At 58.9% G+C, this 20,251-nt stretch overlaps 2 protein-coding genes across 3 annotated transcripts in view; one reads left to right on the top strand and one right to left on the bottom strand.

The window, feature by feature from the left end:
• The window catches only part of LOC104831323 (NFX1-type zinc finger-containing protein 1-like), a 3,201-nt gene extending 2,671 nt beyond the window's left edge, over positions 1-530 (top strand). The window contains exon 11 of the mRNA XM_010566822.1: positions 123-530. Within this exon, the coding sequence (XP_010565124.1) occupies positions 123-530 (408 nt within the window). The remainder of the gene's footprint in view (positions 1-122) is intronic.
• Positions 531-7,417: 6,887 nt separating this feature from the next.
• On the bottom strand, positions 7,418-19,867 carry MAF1 (MAF1 homolog (S. cerevisiae)). Of its 2 annotated transcripts, XM_010566798.1 has the most exons (8): positions 19,646-19,867; positions 16,691-16,829; positions 13,137-13,265; positions 12,116-12,281; positions 10,982-11,103; positions 10,318-10,437; positions 9,676-9,795; positions 7,418-9,413 (listed from the first exon to the last, which is right to left on the bottom strand). In XM_010566798.1, the coding sequence occupies exons 2-8, from the start codon at positions 16,771-16,773 to the stop codon at positions 9,392-9,394; spliced, it is 762 nt and encodes a 253-aa protein (XP_010565100.1). In that variant the 5' UTR covers positions 16,774-16,829; positions 19,646-19,867; the 3' UTR covers positions 7,418-9,391. The 2 variants fall into 2 exon arrangements, with proteins under 2 accessions (XP_010565100.1, XP_010565101.1); XM_010566799.1 differs by lacking the exon at positions 10,318-10,437.
• Positions 19,868-20,251: the final 384 nt, after the last annotated feature.

Raw genomic sequence — 20,251 nt, 5'->3', positions numbered from 1 at the left:
ACCCGCGCGACCGCGAGCACCGGCGGGGGCACAGCTGCCTGCCCTGCGCCCGGCCGCCCTGCGAGCGCGGCCACCCCTGCCCCAAGCTCTGCTGGGAAGAGTGCGGCCCTTGCCTCAAGAAGGTGGAGAAGGTCCTGCCCCGCTGCGGCCACCGGCAGCGCCTGCCGTGCCACGTGCCGGCCGAGCACTGGCGCTGCCAGGAGCCCTGCCTGCGGCCGCTCGCCTGCGGCCACCCCTGCCCGCGGCGCTGCGGGGACGACTGCGGTGGGGACAACTGCGGTAGGGATGACTGCCGCAGGGAGGACTGCGGTGGGGATGACTGCGGTGGGGACGACTGCTGTGGGGACGACTGTGGCGGGGATGACTGCAGCAGGGACGACTGTGGCAGGGATGACCGCAGCAGGGACAACTGCGGTGGGCACGACTGCGGCAAGGCGGTGGAGGGGGTCCTGCCGCACAACCAGCCTGCCTGCACCCAGCAAGAGCTGCCTGCTGCCTGCCAGGAGAGCAGTCGGCAGAGCCCGGAGTGAGGGTGTCCCCGCAGCCGGTCCCACTGCTGGTGCGCGGCCAGATCCGTGCCGGCTGCTGCTCCATGGTCCCCTGCCAGCAGCGCAGCTCAGGGGCTCCCTCCGGGCAGGAGCTGGGGGCTGCGGTGCTGCGGGCACGGTGCTGCCCACAGTCCCGCTCCCCGGCTGTGCTGGGAGCTGTGCCCTCCCCAGTGCCTCCCCTGCTCCATCCCGGGTGGCATCTCTGCAAGTCCCGACTGATCCCAGACTATTGGCTATTCCCAACTCAATCCTGCCTGGTCCCACGGCGATGCCAAACTTGATGCCAGCCCACGGCAATCTCCAACTTGATCCCAGCTGCGCCCATGGGAAGTCCCAGCTCAATCCTGACAGGCACCTCAGCATTTCCCAACATGATCCCAGCCGGACCCACAGCAATTTCCAACTCGATCCTGGCTGGAGCCACGGTGACACCCAAAAGCCTCGTGCACTCCCTGGTGCCTTCAACAGCCACTGTCACCGGCCTTGGGCATGGGCTCTATTCCCTTTGGTGGAGCAGAGGTACCATCATGGTACCGGCACAGGTGACACCGTACAAAGGACAAAACCTCCACCCCTGCCCCAGATAGGTTCAGCCTTGCGAGGGTTCGGCTGGATGCGGCTCTCCAGGCTGCAGCAGCAGAACCGCGGACCCCGCTCCCCTCCGCATCCCCCTTTAATGCCTGCGTTGCTGCACTGCTTTGCTGAGTAACTAAAGCCTGACCAAAGCCATCCTCGTTTCTGCTGCCCATCAATCCTTGCATCTCAGCATCCATGGTTCACCAGGCAGCCCGGCAGCCCCACGGTTGCCTTTGGCTGTCCCCGGTGAGCCCGTCCCCCCCGGGGAGCGGGTGGTCCCAAGGGTCCCATGCTCCCGTTGAGCATATCTGCAGCCCGAGGGTCCCCGTTGATGCCGTCCCCAGGGAAGAGAAGACTCTCTCTGCAGGGATGGGTGGCTCCCACGCTGGGAGAAAAAACCTCGTCCTCTCGGGGTGGGTGAATGGGTTACGGGGGTTCCTGGCACAGGCGATGCACCCAGAGGGGATCCCGGCTGCTGAACAGCAACGCTTTTCTCTGGGAGCACGGAAGAAGCAGGAACAGAAGGTGCCCAGGCTTGGCCGGGGGATTTGGATGGAGTTTGTGCATCCAGATGGTCAACGTGAATTCCAGGCACTGCAGCCAAACCCCCTTCCTGCAGCTCGCGGGGAGAAACAGCAAAAACCCCAGTTCTAAATGCTCAACCTGGCGGCGGGTTCTTGCACGGGCAGCCAAAGGCAAAAGGGACAGTGCTCTTCACTGGGTGACAAAGCGAGACACAGCAAACAAAGAGCCCAACACCAGCCCTTTCCAAAGGAAAACACTGAAGTTGAGGCCATTTTAGTGCTCCGGTCCCAGGCAATGCTCCCGAAAGGAGATGCACCAGCATCGTCCCTGCCGTGACAGCTGGCAGCTGCGTCCCATCGCTGCGGCTCCCTGCAAAGGGCTGGGCAGTCAAGTAAATCCCAGATAATGACATTGGCTGCTTGAGAACAGATTTATACTGCATTAAGGCTGTGGGTATAAGTACAATTTTGGAAGGTAAATGGATAATACCAGTCAAGGAGGTCGGTTCTTCCTCCGCACTGACCTCTCCAAGCAGGCAAGGGAAGCGACATTCTGGTCACTGGGGTTTAGGAGAGAAAATTCTGCATAGGGGAAGTAGTCCTGGATGCATCACACTAAAATCCTGATTTATTTTTTTTTAATTTAGAAACCTGAAACACAGATGCAATTGTATAATTTCTAAAAACTCGTCTTTTACAAAACCCAGCTTTGCGGTCTGGGGATTCTCCTCAGCACATCTGAGTGAGGGCACATGAAGAGAGGCTGAAGCACCACTTAAAGTGCTTTCCAAGGTGTAAAATCCAGCTGACGTATCAGCAGATATGACACAGAGGAGAAAAAATAAGCAGCATTTGCTCAATAAAGCTGTTTCAGCAAGAGGGGGCTGAGAGCACGGCCTGGCTCCTGGCAGGCTGGAAAAACAAGTTATAGTAGAGTTCTCAAAGAAACCTCAATTCCACGGCTGTCCAGTGCATGACTAAAACAGAAGTTCCAGGGTCTATAAACTAAATAAACCAAGACTTCAAAATTTAACACAATCCCCCCAAAATACTGCGGTGCTGTGCACAGAAACTTCAGGCAGAAGGAAAAACAAACTTAAAAAGGGAAAACTGTCATAATACAAACTGCGCTGGGGTGACGAGCAGCCTGAGAAACCCAAAGAAGATGTGGAGAGGTTTGGGGGGGGGCCCTCAGCACTGGGGGGTCCCAGCTGGCGGCGCGGGAGAGCCTTGCGGTTTGCCTATGGAAAATGCTGGCTGCTGGGAGCAGGGAGATGATGTATCAACCATCCCACACACTCCAGGGGGGTGGCTTTTCCTCTTAATTTTATTTTTAAATAATAATAATAATAATAATTCTTGATTTTTTTCATCTTCTTTTGCTCCTTTAGCATTCCCTGGGCTCACACTGGGGGCAGGAGAGGGGGTGCGTGTGCCGCTGTGCTGGGCTGCTGCAGCCCAAGGTCCCGCTCCCGGAGTTCCTGGGGGGCTCCCGGTACGTCACCCACCACCGCCGGCTCGGGGTCGGGAGCTCCCCGGCATGGTACCCAGGTGAATAAGCAGCCAAGCCCCAGCAGGGACAAGCTGGCACTTTCCCACAGTGATTGCAGGATCCAAGATCCCAGGAAGCCGCACAGCTACTTCAGCAGGAAAGCAGCCAAATGCCTTCACCGGAATGCTTCCCTTTGGATGAGCAGCAGTGCTCGGCTCTCCAGGTGGCACAGCAGATGCTATGAGCAAATTATACGAGAATCGGTGTCCTCTCTCCGATGAAGAATTTGTTTTTCCACCCTTGGAGACCCTCTGATTAAATCACTGTTCTTGCCTTTTCCTCTTCAAAGATCTTTTAATTAAGTTCACTGTATTTATAAACACCAACATCGTTAATTTGCACTCTCCCCGCTTCAAAGGCCGTTCATCCCTACCGCATCGACCCCTTGGCTGACAGCGTCCCTCCCACGCAGGGGTTTTGCATTCACCCCCGAAGACGGGTGCTGCCTTCCCCCTCAGCCCCCCGCGGCACCGGTACCCGGATGCACTGACCACAAACCATCCCACTCGCCCTGGAGCACGCACAACAGGTAATTGCAATTACACAGCTGCAATTAAGCATCTCCTTTCTCCCAGCGATGTAGAGGGAGAAGCGTTTCTTCCTCTGACCAGCCCTGGCTGGATGCCTGGGACTGGGTTTTCCCACGGGATTCTGCTTCAGGACAAGAGACCACTCTCGCCCCCTCCCATGAAACCCACCCGAGCATGGGCAGGTCCCGGAGCCACCGTGGGCACGGCAGAGCACAGCTCCGACCTTCTCCTACCTGAGCCTCATGCCTGGATAACGCTCCGGGAGGGAGCGTGGCTCCACAGGCCAGCTCCGGCAGCCTTTAAAAATACATCAGGGCTCACAGGACACCAAAAACCCACAGCCGGAGAGGCCTGGGGACAGCAAGCTCAGTTCCAAAGTGTTCCAGCATCTCGATCATCTCCTGCATACAGCAGGAGTGAAGCATTCAGCAGAACGGGGCTCTGCAGCCGCGGCGTGATGCCCTGGCGTGGGCAGACCCAGAGCCTTGCTGCCAAGAGGTGCCAGAGAGAGAAGCGACTTTGCCACTGGATGCTTTATTAAATAAGGTATTTTTTTGCATCAGAAGTGCACTGGATGAGCCCTAAACAAGGCAGTCAGCGTGGCAGGAGCAGCCCTGGCTGCCTTTCCCAGCCGCTTTCAGTGATGGAGGGGGAGATGCCTCCTCCAAGCCCTGGCAAAGCCGAGCACGGTTGCAAGCTCTGCCGGTGCTCGGGTGAGATCCCGTGGCGTCTGTCTTTCTCCGGACCACCCAGCTGCCTGCAGCCGGGCAGGACAGGCAGCGTGTGCGCATCGGCGCTGGGGGTCTCAGCGCCCTGCCCGTGCCAGCGAGCACCCGTGAGGCTGCAGTGGGCAGCCTGGCCCCGGGCACCCTGCGGCGTCTCCGGCAACCCCGGCGCTGGTGCAAAGCTCACCGCCTGCTGCTGCCGCTACCGCGCCATGCCAACAGCAAGACACGGTGTGTCAGCGCATGAACCGCTGTGCATCTCTGGAGGGAGAGCGGAGCATGTGCCTGTGAACAGCCCACGGTGCACAGAGCCCTCAGGTGGGTTTGGAAGGCGCCAGCCAGCCGCCAGTCCCCTCGTGCCGGGCTCACCAAAGCCTGGGCTGCTCCCACCCGCTGCCTCCAGATCCGTCCCTCTGCCTCTCCCACGGAGCTTGGTCTTGAGCTGGCTGGAGCCATGCTTGAGCTCTGCTAAACCAAAATTCACCCCATTGAGGGCTGGGAGAAGAGGAGCCCCCAGTCCCAGGCAGCCCAGTTCCCCCGTGCCGTGCCTGCGTGCCAGTGAAGGAGCTGATGCAGGTGAGTCTCTGGCAGTGAAGGAACATTGTCCCTGGGGCAGACGATGGAGTCACTGCTGGGAACGGTGGCTGTACGCACAACCGGCACTCGCACAGAGCTGTCATGGATGGAGCCGCCTTGGCTGCCTTGTGGAGCTCACACTGGCCCTGCCCTGGGGTGTCCCCAGGCTTTGGGGCGTCCTGGAGCTCCCTGTGCTCATTAGAGTGGCAGCGCTTCGTTAGCTGCAATCTTCCAAAGCCAAACCTCGGCTCTGCTTCTGCATGGATCTGCTGCTCCAATGCTTGCACCGCTGGACTTAGGCATGAGGGGTTTGTGGTATGAGGCTGCACCAAACGTCCCCCGGGCACCTGAAGGTCACCTCAGTTCTTCCAAAAAATCCCGCGAACTGCGTCCTTTCCTCTGGTGTGAAATTTGCACCATACGGCAGGTCACTGCTGCGCCGGGAAGCTCCCGTGCTCCCTAAACGGCAGCCTGAGCAATGCAGCAGTGACTGACGTCCGTCTTCCCGCTGCCTGGGCTGCAGCACAGCTCATTAGTGTCCTGCTTTAATGAGAGTTTAACCATCGGTCTTCCTCTCCACATAGGGTGAACCCACGGGACGAGACTCACACCCCAGAGTGACAGCCGCCTCAGTTCCTCCTTGGGCACTCCATCCCATAGCAAATATGTGGCAGTCGGGAGGAGAAAACTTGCCAGCAGTTAATATCAAAAAAGTGACGTTTGAGGTTCGAGGTATCTGACAACTGATGGCACGAGCTGGCACTGCCAGCTGCTCGTAGCCCGGCGTTCCCAATGTGCTGCAGTGCGGCGTGCACTGCAAGCTTCGCCAGAGCCAGGATTTCTGGACACAATGCCAGCTGGGAACATCACCATGAACTCCAGCTTAAAGATCTCCTTTGAAAGGAAAGCGGCTCAGCCAAAACCTACAAAATATCCAGGAAGCGAAGAGCCAAAACCCCCTCAAGTCTGATTCAAGTGAGGATAAAGCGATAAATTAGAGGACGAAGCGCTAACTGGAAGCAAAGGCAGAGACCAAACGGCCAGGGAAGCCTGCTGCTGCTGCTCGGGAGGGGACGGCAGGGCAATGACACTCCAAAGGGACACACAAAGAAAAAAGGTGTTTCTAAAAACAACCCCCAAACCCATCTGCCGTGCCAGTGGGGTGGGACCACCCTGGTTCACGCCAGATCATTAATTGTAAAGGCAACAGCTCAGAGACCTGCTGAGCCTGTCCAGCTCCGTGGTCCTTCGCAGGATGCACTCCAGGGATGCACTCCACTGTGGGGGCCATGTCCGGAGGGCAGGGGGGGTCCCGCAGCCGGGGCTGACCGCACTCTGCACCACACAGAGCCCATGGCACGAGCCCTGGCATGGCAGAGGCTTGCCCCTGGCATGGCAGAGCCTGCTCTGGCTCAGCCGCAGGGTTTCTGTGCCAGGAACTGGTGGGCAGAGCTGCAGTGTTGCTCTCTTGGGAGAAAGCCCCCCCTTGGTGCCGGTGGAGCCCGGTGGGCTCCCGGCTGCTCCCTGGGGACGGAAAACACCGTTTCCGCTGCTATCTTCATTAGTTGGTGCCTTCCTAGCGGCATTTGGGAACCAGCACGATGCTGTTGGTCCCGCTGCCACCAGTCTGATCTGTGGTATTTAATACTTTTATTAACGAAGGAACATGGGGTCTGTTCATTAAATGCAGAACGGCGAGCCGGCAGTGCCCAGCCAGCGCCGCGCAGAAGCACTGGCACAACCAGAAGCTGTGGTGGCGACAGGAGCCAGAGACCACACCGGGAGAGTGGGGAAGGACCTGATGGTGGCACAGCACAAGGCAGCCCATGCCCGACACCCGCCAGCAGGCACATGGAGGCAGGGAGCACCGGAGCCGGGCAGGGCCAGCAGCCTGGCTGTCCCAGAGCCTGTCCTGGCTCCAGCGCCGTGACTGCCCTGTGGTGCCCGGGACAGGCAGCTGGCTGGGGGGACATGGGATGTGTGGCACTCCGGTGGCAGCTGCCAGCAGTGGCCACAGCCTCGGGCATGTCCTGGGGGTCTCCGGGCACTCCCTGCACAGCACCTGCAGGAGAAAGGGGCAGCAGCATCCACAGAGAGGGGCAGTGGGAGCCGGGGGGGACCGAGAGCCCTGGGAGCCCCCAGCTCCTGCGTGGTGGTGGGGGGACACTGGGCACAGCATGGCCCTGGCTCTGCGCCTGCGTCCCGGGGTGGGGAGCCCGGGTCCCGGCAGGACCGAGACCACCTGCCCTCCCCAATCCATGTGACCCCCTGGTACCTCCCGCAGCCCCGATGCCACCCCCCGTGGCCACAGCGGGACAGGCTCCCCCCACGCGGGGTCCCCAAAAGAAGGGGTGGCGAATCACAGAAAAACTTTATTGGTGTAACGATACATTGCTATGCCGTGAAGTCCAAGTTCCCTGACAGGGTTCAAACGGGGCAGGCAGCCACAGCAGCGCGCTAGTAGAGAGGCGAAGGATGGCAGGGATGGGACGGGGCCAAATCCTGCTCCCACCCCGCAGAGGCTGTGCTGGGGCACTGGGGAGCCCAGGTGGGTGCAGAGGGAGGTGTGAGGGTCCTGCGAGCTAAGGTGGGAGAAGGGGGCAGCGTGACGGGAGCCAAAGGCAAACCCCTCCCCAGGCAGCAGCGGGGGGCCGGGGCTGTGGTCTGTCCTGAAGAGCAATGAGGAAACAAACTCCAACTTAAAAACAAGCTTCTGTGGAGTTACAGCGAGGGAGAGGTGCCGGGGAGAGCTGCCATCGGTAACACCACGCTGCTGCTGGTGCCCACATCTGCACGCTCCACAATGGGGGAGGGAGTGGGGATACCTGTCTGTCTGTCTGTCTGTCTGCCTTCCCTCTGCAGCCCAAAGCCCTGCCTGACCTGGCCAGAGCCTGGAGCCGGGTCTGCAACCTCACCTGGAGCCTCTCACCTCCCACCAAGCCCAGGACAGGACAGGGACATGGGGAAGCCCCTTGGGGAAGCCCCCCACCAGTGGGAGTCTCCAGCCTCGGGGCATCATCCGCTCCACCTCCCCAGCCAGACTCTTCCAAAAGCCGCTCAGCCCCCAGCGGGAGGGACGAGGGAGACCGCCCCCAACAGACCCCCAGTCAGAGGGGCAGGGGTGGCACAGGCAGCCCCAGGTGGGACAAGGACCTGTGACAACAGCACTGCCCCACGCTGGCTCCTCTCGGGGTGGGGGGTGGGAGGCGTTTTGAGGCAGCTCAGATGCTGTGGCAGCCACTGCCCCTCATTTGTGCGTGCTCAGCTGAGTTCTCCCTGCCCTGACCCGGCACATGCTGGGATATGGAGGGGGGGATCTTGGCCCCCGAAAGTCTAGGTGCCTGGGCAGAGAGGAGGGGCTTGCCCCTGCAGCACCTGGGTGAGGGGGACAGAGAGAACGGGGGGAGATGCGGTTGAACAAAAGCGCGGGTGTGAGCAGCAGCACCCCGCTCCCACCATGGGCCGAGGTCACCCCCAACACAAAAACAGACACTGCAGCCCCCAGCAAGGGCTGAGCCATGCTCTGGCACCATGGCCGCTGCCCCACCGTGCTCCAGCCCCTCTCTGGCCTCCAGACTGCCAAAAGTCAGCTGTGGTTTAAAAAAAACCCCAAATAAAACCATGGGAGGTAAGGGCTGAGGCGCCCAGTCCAGCGTTCACCCGCAGGACTGCTTGGTGGGACCCCTCTGCACAGGACCAGTGCAGGACGCTGGCACGACCCAGCAAAGATAAAACAACCAACCAACAAAACGAAAACACTAGAGAAAACCACTGTGGGAGGGCAAGAGCAAAGCAAACCTCTTTGAAACAAATGGACTCTTCTCTGGGGAAGGAGCTGAGGACAGTTCGTGGGGAGTTCAGCAACGCTGCTTCCAGAGGAGGCCGGGCAAAGGCGTCCCTCCGCTGCCGCCGGTGCTGTGGACGGACGGCGTTTGCTGGGTCACAACCAGTCCGGAAAAGTGCTCGAGGGAGATCCAGCCCGGCTTCAGCGCCACGAGGAGTTTGCAGGTCAGTGCAGCCAATGAGATCAGCAATAAAGTGCAGCAAAGCTTCTCGGAGCTCCCACACAGCTGTCCGGTGAGCCCCGGCCCGCGCTGCAGCAGCCACGGGCGAGGGGAAAGGGGAGGTTGGCCGGCAGCACCAGAGCGAGGGGATGTGTCTTCAGCCAGGAGGCCGCAGCTGCTTTCAGTCTGTCATGCTCCAAGATGCCTGGGGTACTCCAGTGTATGTGTCGGGCAGAGCAATGCCGCAGCTGCTGGGTGGGGGGCAGTTTGGGAGCTTGGGGCTGCCTCGTCTGCGGGATGCAGGCAGAACGGCGATTCGGCAGGGCTGCCAGGCACCTCGGAGCGGTTCTGCAAACTCACATGCAAATAACTTGCAACCTGTAACCAAGCACACGGGCGTTACTGCTCTGTGGCCACGTTGAGGCAGGAGGAGGCACAGAGGGAGCAGCATTGCTGCTCGGTGCAAGAGCAGCTCAGCCCCATCGAGCTCTAAGCCACGCTCCCGAGGCAGCGGAGCAGAAACTTCAGGCCCAGCAGGCCGGGGCCCTCGTCCCCCTGCAGGAGCCAGAGCTCCTCTCCCCTCGGAGCGGGAGCCTGCAGTCGACACGCTGGGCCAAGCCAGAGTGCTGAGTTCACACACCTGTCCTCCTCGATGCTGCCGCTCTCGGTATCGCCGGCACCCCTCTTCTCCTCCACATCCTCTTCACCAAGATCCATGTCCAGCTCATTGCCAGCTTCCGAGCGCGTGTATGCATACCCACTGGAGGAAAAAGGGCAGCACAATGTAAGCGCCCAGCCGGCACCCCTCTGCGACGGTGCATCCGCGGGGGAGATCCCGCTCCTCTCTCCAGTGGGCTTAGGTCCCTGCTAAGAGTCTCCTCTGCATCCAAATCAAGCCCACGGGAAGGAGGGGCTGGCCGTGGGCAGTGCCCCCCAAGGGGTTACTGTCCCCCTATATGTGCCCCTCCGTGCCTGTGAAGAGCAGCGTGGTGCCAGGTGAAGGGCCACCCCTTCCCTGGAGACCACGGCTCCCTTCGGCTTGTCCTTTGGTGACGTGCATCTTGGGAGGACGGAGGGAACCGGGCTCTGGTTGAGCTCCATTCTCCCTGGCCAACCTGGCGTGCAGGCAACGGTGCTGGAGCAGTGCCGGGAGGGCAGCTCCTGAGCACATATCTACCGCACCCAGCTGAGGGGCCAGCGAGGGCCAAAGGTTCCTCCCCTGAGGGGATGCGGCAAGGTGATTCTTTTTTAGGGTGACTTCAGAGATGTCATGTGGCCTGACCTGATGGAACGACAGGTAAAAAAGACAATCCTCTTCAGCCTCTTGTTGTAAAAGAAGTAGTTGAAGGACCAGAGGCTGCCGTCCTCTCCAAAGGGGTCTGAATCCAGGTCGGGGTTGTAGCTGCAACAGCAAGTGGAGGCATGAGAAACACCATGCCAGACTCTGCTCCCTGTGCCAACCCCGTTTTCTGCCCAGCTGTACGTCAGAGGAAGGAAAGAGGGAGAGCTGCCTCGGGGGGGCGGGCAGAGAGCAGGCAGGAGTGAGTCAGCGTCCTCAGAGCCAGGCAGCACAGGGCTAGTCAGACTAGTCAGCCAGGCTGCGTGGGTGGCAGGAACCACCCTGTGCCCTTGGGCTGGCTTTGGAAGGAGGGTGAGACCCAGCCAGTGCAGCTGCTGCTGCCTGGGGCGCAGATTTCCAGGGCGTGGAAGTCCTGCGTGGGAGGGGACGGCAGCAGCGGTTCCCCCTCCACGGGCAAGGAGCCGGGAGCCAGTGATCTCTGGTGAGGAGACACCCTGCCCAGCTCCAGTGGGAAGTCCTCACACACAGGCAGGTGAGCGTGCCAAAACATAACCTTTTATTGAAAAATAACTCTGTTTCTCTGCAGGCCATTGCGTGCGTGAAAGGGACGAGGATCTAGGCCCAGGGGTGAGCACTTGCCCGTTACCTGTAGATGTCACACTCCGAAAGACAGATCTCCTCGTCGACAGCGTCCCACAGGTGTGGCTTCAGGGCGTTGAAATCTTCCCGAACGGCAGAGAAGAGGCTGCAGTTGACAGCGTTCACCACCTAGAGAGACAGAGCCAGGTCCGTGAGAGGAGCAGAGGAGCTGCTGCCTGCCCTCCTCCCTCCCACGCTCCATGCAGCTCATCCTCCCCATCCCTCCTCCACCGAGAGGAGATGCTGGAGCCTGACAATGACCGTGGAGGGGAGAAGCAAGATGGCCAGACACTGCTGTGCTAGATTCAGGGCCCTGAGGTGGAAGCAAGGAGACAGGCGGCAGGGAAGCAACACAACTGGAGAGGAAAAACCCATCAGAGGATCTGTGGGGCACAGGCAGCCCAAGTCTCTCTCAACAAAAAGCGTGGCTTCCTCGAAGGCTCTCTGCAAATGGGGCAAACTTCCCCAGTCAGAGAGGATGCTTCCTGCTCCATCTGCCTCCTTGACGAGGGCAGCCTTGCTGGACCCTGACAGCCAGGAGACAGACAGACAGACAGACAGACAGAGGCTCTGGCACCTGCACACTCAGATCAGAACCTGGGAGGCCCAGCAGAGCCACTCCTCTGTCCAGTGCGAGGTAAAGCAGCATCTGGCCACCAGCACTACGGGCACAGGGATGAAAGCACCGGGTAGCAGACTGGGAAGTCCTTTGCAGGAGGAACTCAAGCCACTGATGCTTCCCCTTCCTTCCTCTAAATACCTGCCCTGAGAAAGAGCAGCCTAACCAAGGCTGGCATGGAGAAACTCGCTCACGAGAGGCGGCTGCCAAAGAAGAGCAAAGAGCAAGGCTGCTGCTGCTGCTGAAGGAAACCACCCCAGGACGGCTGTTGGAAAAGGCACCCCACAAACCTCTTCCTGGGAAGGATGAGGACTACCTCATCCTAGGGCTGTCACTGCCGGAGGAAGGAGCAAGGAATGCCCTGGGAACAGCTACCCGGGATCACAGCAGCGCTGTGGGGCTCCCCGGAGAACCGGAGACTCGCCCACCAGATCCAAGCTGCCTTCTCTTCCAGGACAGAGGCAGGCCATCCGAGCCAGGGGTGCAGGACCTGCCCTGCCTCAGGGCGCTTTGCTCACATACCCAGTTGAGGCTTGGCTCCCGGCTGAACTCGTGGCTCTTGGCAGCGCTGAAGTCATAGTCTGGGCGGAAGGACTCGTTGAGTGTCGCTATCAGGTAGAAGAGGGTCTTGCGGCTGCACTTGTCGCTCAGTGGTCCCTCCTCATCACCGCTCTGACTTTTACTGAGCCTGAGAGGCAGAATGGCAGGGTTAGCAGTGTCACCGGCACAGCCTGGGCCAACACTGAATATGAGCTGGCCGTGTGCCCCGGTGGCCAAGAAAGCCAAGAGCATCCTGGCTTGTGTCAGAAATTGTGTGGCCAGCAGGACTAGGGAAGGGATCGTCCCTCTGTACTCAGCACTGGTGAGGCCGCACCTTGAATACTGCCTTCAGTTTTGGGCCGCTCACTATGATAAAGACATTGAGGTGCTGGAGCATGTCCAAAACAGAGCAATGAAGCTGGTGAAGGGTCTGGAGCACAAGTCTTATGAGGAGCGGCTGAGGGAACTGGCGTTGCTCAGCCTGGAGAAAAGGAGGCTCAGGGGAGACCTTATCGTTCCCTACAAATACCTGAAAGGAGGTTGTAACAAGGTGGGAGTTGGTCTCTTCTCCCAGGTAACAAGTGATAGGACGAGAGGAAATGGCCTCAAGTTGTGCCAGGGGAGGTTTAAATTGGATATTAGGAATAATTTCTTCACCAAAAGGGTTGCCAAGCATTGGAACAGGCTGCCCAGGGAAGTGGTGGAGTCACCATCCTCGGAGGTATTTAAAAGATGCATAGATGTGGTGACTAGGGACATGGTTTAGTGGTGGACTTGGCAGTGTTGGGTTCACGGTTGGACTCGATGATCTTAAAGGTCTTTTCCAACCTCAATGATTCTGTGATTCTATGAACAAGCAGAACAGCCAGCCCACGGCCACAGAAATGAGGACAGCCACCAACGAAGCGTCCTTCCTTCCACAAATCCCAACACCCACCCCCAGACACACTACTGCTGCCTGTGGTGCGGAGCATGGCAGACAACTACCCCCAGCCCATGGTACCTGCTGGGGCTGATCCCCGTGGTCTGAGGAGGCGACAGGGCCTCCAGGACATGCGGCTGGCCCTCCTGGCAGAACTGCTTGAACATGTGCTTGTCATCACCAGCCATCTTGCACGAGTAGCTCTCAATCCTGCAGAGATACATAGCACCACGACTGAGGCCAGCCCAGCCACCAGCTGCCACAAACCCATTTCCTTACACATATGTAGGTATGTATGCATGGAGATATAGATGTTTACCCCAAGGAGACAAAGAAGAGGCTGGCTGAGCTGAATGGCTCTTCCAGGGGCATCAGAGCCATCCCAACGAGCTCTCCCTGTGCAGCCTCCATCGCTGCTAGCAGGGGAAGGTCAGAAAAGAGAAGCAGAAAGTGTGCCTCACTGCTGTGGTGTCCTGTCTTGGCACAGCAAGCCAAACCGATGCCAGCGGTAAGCCCGAAAAGGATCCCTTCAGCCAGGACCAAAAATAGGTCCACAGCTGGCAAAGCACCAACTCCCAGCCAGCCCAGCAGAAGGGGTTCTCGCTGCCGCCCTGAGCCAAGACGGCTGCCAGCTCCTGAGCTGCTGAGCGTCAATGCATGCCGCACAGCCAGAAGGAACCTGTCAGAGGTACCCGAAAAGCTTTTCCAAGTGACTGGTAGGTCCCATTGCCCAGCTCCAACAGAACAATTGTGGATGAAAAACTGGACGTGAGCCAGCAATGGGCACTCGCAGCCCAGAAAGCCAAGTGTATCCCGGGCTGCATCCAGAGCAGCGCGGTCAGCAGGTCAAGGGAGGGAATTCTGCCCCTCGGCTCCGCTCTGGTGAGATCCCCCTGGAGCACTGCGTCCAGCTCTGGGGTTCCCAGCATGAGACGGACACGGACCTGTTGGAGCGGGTCCAGAGGAGGGATATGGAAATGGTCCGAGGGCTGGAACACCTCTGCTGTAAGGAAAGGCTGAGAGAGTTGGGGTTGTTCAGCCTGGAGAAGAGAAGGCTCCGGGGAGACCTTATTGCAGCCTTTCAGTACTTAAAGGGAGCTTATAAGAAGGATGGGGACAGACTTTTTAGTAGTGCCTGCAGCGATAGGACAAGGGGTAATGGTTTTAAACTAAAAGAGGGGAGATTCAGACTAGATATAAGGAAGAAATTTTTTACAATGAGGGTGGTGAAACACTGGCCCAGGTTGCCCAGAGAGGTGGTCAATGCCCCATCCCTGGAAACATTCCAGGTCAGGTTGGCCAGTGTTGCTCTGAGCAACCTGATCGAGTTGAAGATTACCCTGCTCATTGCAGGGGGGGTGGACTAGATGACCTTTGAAGGTCCCTTCCAACCCAAACCATTCTATGATTTGATGATTTGATGAATGAACTGTATAGAAAAGCACTCTGGTCCCCCCCAAGGTGATCAGCTTTACTTGATCCCAGCCTGTGGTGGCCCCACGGAAGCTGGGGGGGCAAGACAACCTCATGGACTGCCAGGCAGCCAAGCGCCTACCCAGGCATCACACCCATGATTGAAACAGAAAGCTCCTTCAAGATTTTCGAGCTGCTCAGTGATCAGTGAGGAAGTTCCTCGAATCGTCCCAACACCGCTCCTTTCTGGGGTTCCCCAGGAGGCTGCTCGGAGGTTGGCAGGAACCTCCCTGCCCCAGAGAGGAGAAGACCAAGGACTGCAGGAAGAAGCTCCCCAAAGCCACTGGACCCACCAGCACCAGGTGTGGGTTGTTCCCAGTCCTCTGCTTCGGGAGGAGACGGTGCTCAGTGTTTTAAGCAGCAATCTCATGGAAAAGGCACCAAAATGACCAAGGGAAAGAGGTGGCAACAGCAGCCAGAGATGAATCAATCTCCCTTCCTGGCCCACCTCAGCGGCTGCATCCCTTGTAAGCAAAGTAAAGAGAAATGACCAAGTTCACCAGGTCTGTATTTATGTCCAGAAAGCTGCAGGACCAGCAGCCTCAGCCAAGAGAGTCCCCAGAACCTCTACCACCACGCAGCCCTGTAACATAGCGCCATCACTGCTGGTGAGCTGTGTACTGAGTTTGCAAGGCCTCAGGACAGAGGCTTGCAGTGCCTGCTCTGGCTGAGCCTCCCCCAGGCACCTGCAGCTTTCCTTTACGTGGTCTGGCTGTGAGAGCGTTTCTCTGTGTGACCAATTGCCTGTGGCTGAGTTGTTCTACCACAACCTGGGTCCGTGAGGAGTCACCACTATCGTAGGCAGCAGTGACGGGCAACTGCTGTGTGCAGAATGGGACATTTACAGCTCTCAGCGTAAGGACGTAGAGGAACAGGCGCCTGGTACAGCAGCCTGGAGAGGTGGAGGCGTGGGGGGTGGCGTGGAGGAGTGCAGGCAGGGATGGTATGAGACGGGGCACAGGCTGGCACCGGAGGAAGCTAGGAACAGCTCACCAGTGGTTAGCTAGAGAAATGGAGACCTGGACTGGGACAAAACTGGTTTTAGGGGCAGCAAAGAGGACAAAAGAATAGTTTCTAACATAGAGAAAAGGCACCATGCGGAGTAAATTCAGCTGTAACACAGAGCTGCAGACCAGGGAAGAAAGAGCAGAGGTGTAGAATTGTGCTAGTGAACATATAAAAATGACCCCATGTGGATCCTAGAGCGAGGAAGGAGAAATCATCAGTGTGAACATCATCTTCTTCCCGGGGAAGGACCGGATGCCAACAGCTCACCCGTTACCCTCCCTGGCAGAACAAAGCCGCCAACTTTAAGAGCTGGCAGAGCAGTGGGAGGGGAGCATTACTGCTGGAAAAAAGGACCAAAACTAAAGAGTTTGTGTGCGTGTTGCAATTAAATTGTGTTATTAATATTGTTGAGGCTTTCTCTATACTGCATTATCATTTGTCCTCTGTAATAATTAGATGTAGACTAACAATGACTTGAATAAGAAGATTACTGAATAATTTCAATTATACTAATAAGAGATGGTTGGCTTTGTACATACACAGTGTGTCTCCTCTTTGTCTGTAACAAACTTTTGAGCTCTCACACCTTGCATCTTGTCCCATTCCATCCCACACCTCAGTTCAGGGCCCAGCACGCCCCCCCCCACAGTCCTTGTCCTGGGACAAGATGCCCCCCAGTCTCCTGACTGGGCTGTGGGCCAGGCTCTACAGCCCAGCAGTATGGGGGCAGAGCCACAGACCTGCTCGTTAGCAAGCGTGTGTGGGGGGGTGCAGTGGGAGTAGCGATGTGAGACCAGAGCATGGGCACTAGTGAGCATGGCCTCTCCTCCGTCTCCTCCATTACTCAGCACCAGTATCATGCCCGCTTGCTCGACTCTGAGCAGCATGTCTTGAGCCCAGAATGTGCTGGCAGCGAGCGCTGGACGGGATCGCAGCCGGCCTTCCCTGTCCCCAGAAGGAAATGACAATGGAAAATCACAGAAGTTCCTGCTTTGGAGCCAAGCTCCACAGCGAGTCAGCAGTCTGTTCCGGCAGGATCGAGGATGGACCACTGATACTGCCAGACTGCAACAACTTTTGACACTGTTCTCGGGAAAAGCCTGAGAATGCAGCCCTCCTTCCCCAACAGAAAGCAGGCAGCTGCCAGCACTCACCTGCCGATGATGTGAGCATCTCCCGTCTCCACCGTCAGCTGGGAGTTTATTGCTTCAAAACTTGAGTTCTCCAACAGCTTCATTGTCTCGGCTTCTGGAGCGATTCCCTGTGCAACAGCTGCTGCAAAGCGTGCGTATCCTGCAAAGAGAGAGATCCTTGCAGCTGGGGAGGGAGAAGCCTGAGGTCGCCCAGCAGGGCTGCAGTTTGGCCAGCCCTGTCAGGACCTCAGACTCAATGATCTTAAGGGTCTTTTCCAACCTAAACGATTCTACGCTCAGAAGGCAGCGCAGAGGCAGGGCAATGGGAAAGTCACGAAGCCAGAAGAGCAACAACAGCCCCAGATCGGCACCCACACCTCTCGTCTGGTCCTGTCCTATGCACCGCTGCCTGACTTCAGCTTCATGAGTAAGAGCGAGCTCACCCGCAGCGCGTGCCAGGGGTCATGCCCGCATCACCTACACCGGCAGCTACACACCGCTTCAGTAGTGTGCTCTGCCAGGGAGTTCCCAAGCTCCCCTCCTCACTTCTGAAGGTCATCAGCCTTTTTTGGCTGGACTGTTCTCCCTCAAAGCTGGGGAAAAGCATGCGGCACTTGCTCTGCCATGGGCTGGCAGTGACACGGACGTCCCAGCCAGGCCCCAGGGTGGTCTCTGGCAGCAGGTCTGGGGTGGCCACGGCAGCCCCTCAGGGACCTGCACCTCCACGGCCCGTCACGGCCCTCGGCCGCGAGCAGAACCGACACCGGGATGGGTTAACTGGTTAATGTTCCCCCCAGTTGTGGGGAGGACGGCAGCCTTCAGCTGCTATTTCCAGGCAGGGCAGCATCACCCCAGAGGGACATGGACGGGCAGCTTGCTGGATGTGAAGTGGGGGAGGCGGCCCGGCCCCAGCCCACGCTCCGTCCCCAGCTCGGGGCCTCTCCGGGTCTGTAACAGGAGAAGCTGTAAACAGGCAGGGAAGCGATGCCAGAGCTCTCAGGAAACGATGCCAGGGCTTTCGGGAAGCAGCAGCCCCTTCCAGGCCTCCCAGGGAAGATAGGTGTCCCCCTGTCCTGGCCACCACGACGGGGTCGGAGAAGGAATGACTCCTGGCCCTTCGGTTTTAGGACTGCAGGCGGGAAGGGGACACTGCGTGCCGGTGACACTGCTGCATGACCGCGGCACCGACACCGCGGCAGGGCCAGGGATACTCTTACTGTGATGATACCCATCATGACTAAACCTGATGATGTGCAAGTCAAAGCGACGCTAAAGTAAACACCGTATCTACGAGGCAGCTTCAGCATTTACCACAACCCCGAGCCGCCGATCAGAACAGCCCAAGCTAACTGGTGCTGGCAAACCCCCCCACCCCATCCTGTGACTGGGAAAGCAGCAGACAGCTCTTCCCACGCCCCAGAGAGCAGAAAATGGCTCTGCAACCCCCATCCGGCATCAAATATTGGCTCTTGTAGGGATCGATAGCCCTCCAAGCGGGAAAGCAATTCCCCCCAGGCACAGATGAACAGCAAGTTCCCACAACTCTGACATGCTTTTGTGCAGGTCTCTGGTTTCTTTCAGCTTGTTAAAGCACCAATATTTGGCCTGTCAGCTCCCTGGTCTAGGCCAGTCTTCCACATCAGAGAAAACCAGGCTTTTCTGCAGCAGCCCCTGCACCGGCCCGACCTTTTCTGTCTTGCTGTGACTGAAAGGAGAGAGGTACGAGCCCAGGAACAGACTTGGGAAGATGGAGAAGGGAAAACCGGGGAAAAAATGCCAATGCGCAAGGACCAGGAGCAGAAAGCGAAACATTTGCTGGAGCGTCCTCACACCACAAGCACATCTCCGTCTCCCGGCACAGAGACCGGCTGGCAGCACTCCCCAGCACCTCTTTAATGATGCAAAAGGCACCATGCAACTTGAGTGTTCACAATAAACCAGCAACCCGTAGGAGTCATGCTGCTTGAGCAAAGATGCTGCCCTGAAACCCTGAGCTGACAGGTCCCTCTGACACTGAAACCTGCCCCAGCGCCCAACCCCTGGTTCTGCAGGGCTTGCACGGCGAGCAGGAGCTGCACAAAGGCAGTGAGCTCTGCTCCTTGTGGTCTGTAAAGCTGCCGTCACCAGAGAAAGGATGCAGACACCGTGAAATCCAGAGCTGGTGGCCATTTCCCACCAAAGAATCGCTCTGTGGGTGGGAGCTGGGACGATGTGCCAGCCCGTTTCGGACCAGAGCAAAAGACCTGCCAACGATGAGATGAGAAGGACTAACGTGAGCAAAAGCTCAGCTTGCTTTCGACACTGGAAAACAACGGATCGCTTCACGCACAGCGGGAATTTTACGGGATATGGATTTTTGGTTTTGTTTTTTTGTTTTTTACCCCAGCACAGGCGGAGCTACTACCTTGGGTGGCGGAATAAAACCACCCTTAAGCCGAGCTGCGTTCAAAAGGTGTTCAATGTGGCGTTCAACCCTGCTTTGGCACCAGTGGAAGCAAGGGCAGAGAGATTTGCCGGCTGCGGTGCCGGTCAACACCAAGGTAGGCCATACCTGGCCTTGAAACCACGGCTCCGTCTCCTTCCTCACCCCGGGGCCGATTCAGCACGCAACAAACCAGGACGGTGGAAGCAGGTGGAGAACACCCCTCGAAGTTACAGAGGGTTAATTTTTAAATTTAAAGCAGCTTTATCCAAAGGGGGTTTTTTTTGGGGGGGGGGGTCAGGGGGACAAACGTGGGGCAGGAGGTAGCGAGGGCCTGAAGGTGACAGGGAAAGGCAGCGCCATCCCGGCATGCCCCGCGCGGCGGGCTGAGGGCCGCCCCCCTTAGGGACTACAGCTCCCAGGATGCCCCGCGCGGCCCAGGCGCGGCCCGGGCGCTGCGCGCTACCGCAGTGCATTCTGGGAGATGTAGTCCGCGGCGGGGTAGTGGTGTTCTCCGAAGGGACGAGAGGGGGCGGCGGTGGAAAGGGGCTTACCGGCGTTTCCTGCTCTCGGTCCCGGCGGGGCCTCCTCGCCGTGACAGCTCCTTCAAGCTCGGGGCGTTTGTAAAGGGAGGCGTCTCCGGGGAAAGCTCGAGGAGGGCGCGTGTGCCTCGGCCGCCGTCCGCCGTCTGGCGCCGGCCCACCGGGCCTCCGCCCACCTCGACATGTCCCCGACTGCTCGGGACGGAGCGAGCGGCTGAGCGAGACCTGGGAGTCCCCCGGGGCGAGCGAGCGAGCGAGCGAGCGGCCGACCCTCTCCTCGGGCACTGGACGACAACAAGCGGCGAGGCCCCACCCGCGGCCCGTCCGTCCCGAGCGGCGGCTGACAGCCCGCTCCTCCCCATTGGAGGGCGGCCCTGGCAATCGCCGCGGACCTCCTCTCCCGTTGGCTGAGAAGGACGTCAGTCACGGCAGCGCGCCCGCCCTCCGAGGGGACAGGCCCGAGGCTCCTCCCACAGGCTGGAGCGCTCGGGGTCCTGATTGGCTGCCGGGGACAAAGACGGGGGGAGCGGCTGTCAATCACGCCAGGGGTGTGCGCGGCGCCCCCACCCGGCTCGGCGGGAGCTGCGCTCGCAGGGGCGGGGCGAGGGGCGGGGCGCT

Source organism: Haliaeetus leucocephalus, unplaced genomic scaffold, assembly GCF_000737465.1.
Source record: "Haliaeetus leucocephalus isolate CR32 unplaced genomic scaffold, Haliaeetus_leucocephalus-4.0 Scaffold218, whole genome shotgun sequence".
Classification (NCBI taxonomy): domain Eukaryota; kingdom Metazoa; phylum Chordata; class Aves; order Accipitriformes; family Accipitridae; genus Haliaeetus; species Haliaeetus leucocephalus.
The sequence above is the reverse complement of the archived record's forward strand: the minus strand, read 5'-3'. Positions and strand labels throughout refer to the sequence as shown.

What these genes read in the sequence shown, in the direction of transcription:
- MAF1 (XM_010566798.1), bottom strand. Translation starts at nt 16,773, where the DNA reads ATGAAGCTGTTGGAGAACTCAAGTTTTGAAGCAATAAACTCCCAGCTG. An exon ending in GATGCTCACATCATCGGCAG is followed by an intron (nt 13,266 to 16,690) that starts GTGAGTGCTGGC and finishes GTATCTCTGCAG; the next exon opens with GATTGAGAGCTACTCGTGCA. An exon ending in GGGAGCCAAGCCTCAACTGG is followed by an intron (nt 11,104 to 12,115) that starts GTATGTGAGCAA and finishes CTGTCTCTCTAG; the next exon opens with GTGGTGAACGCTGTCAACTG.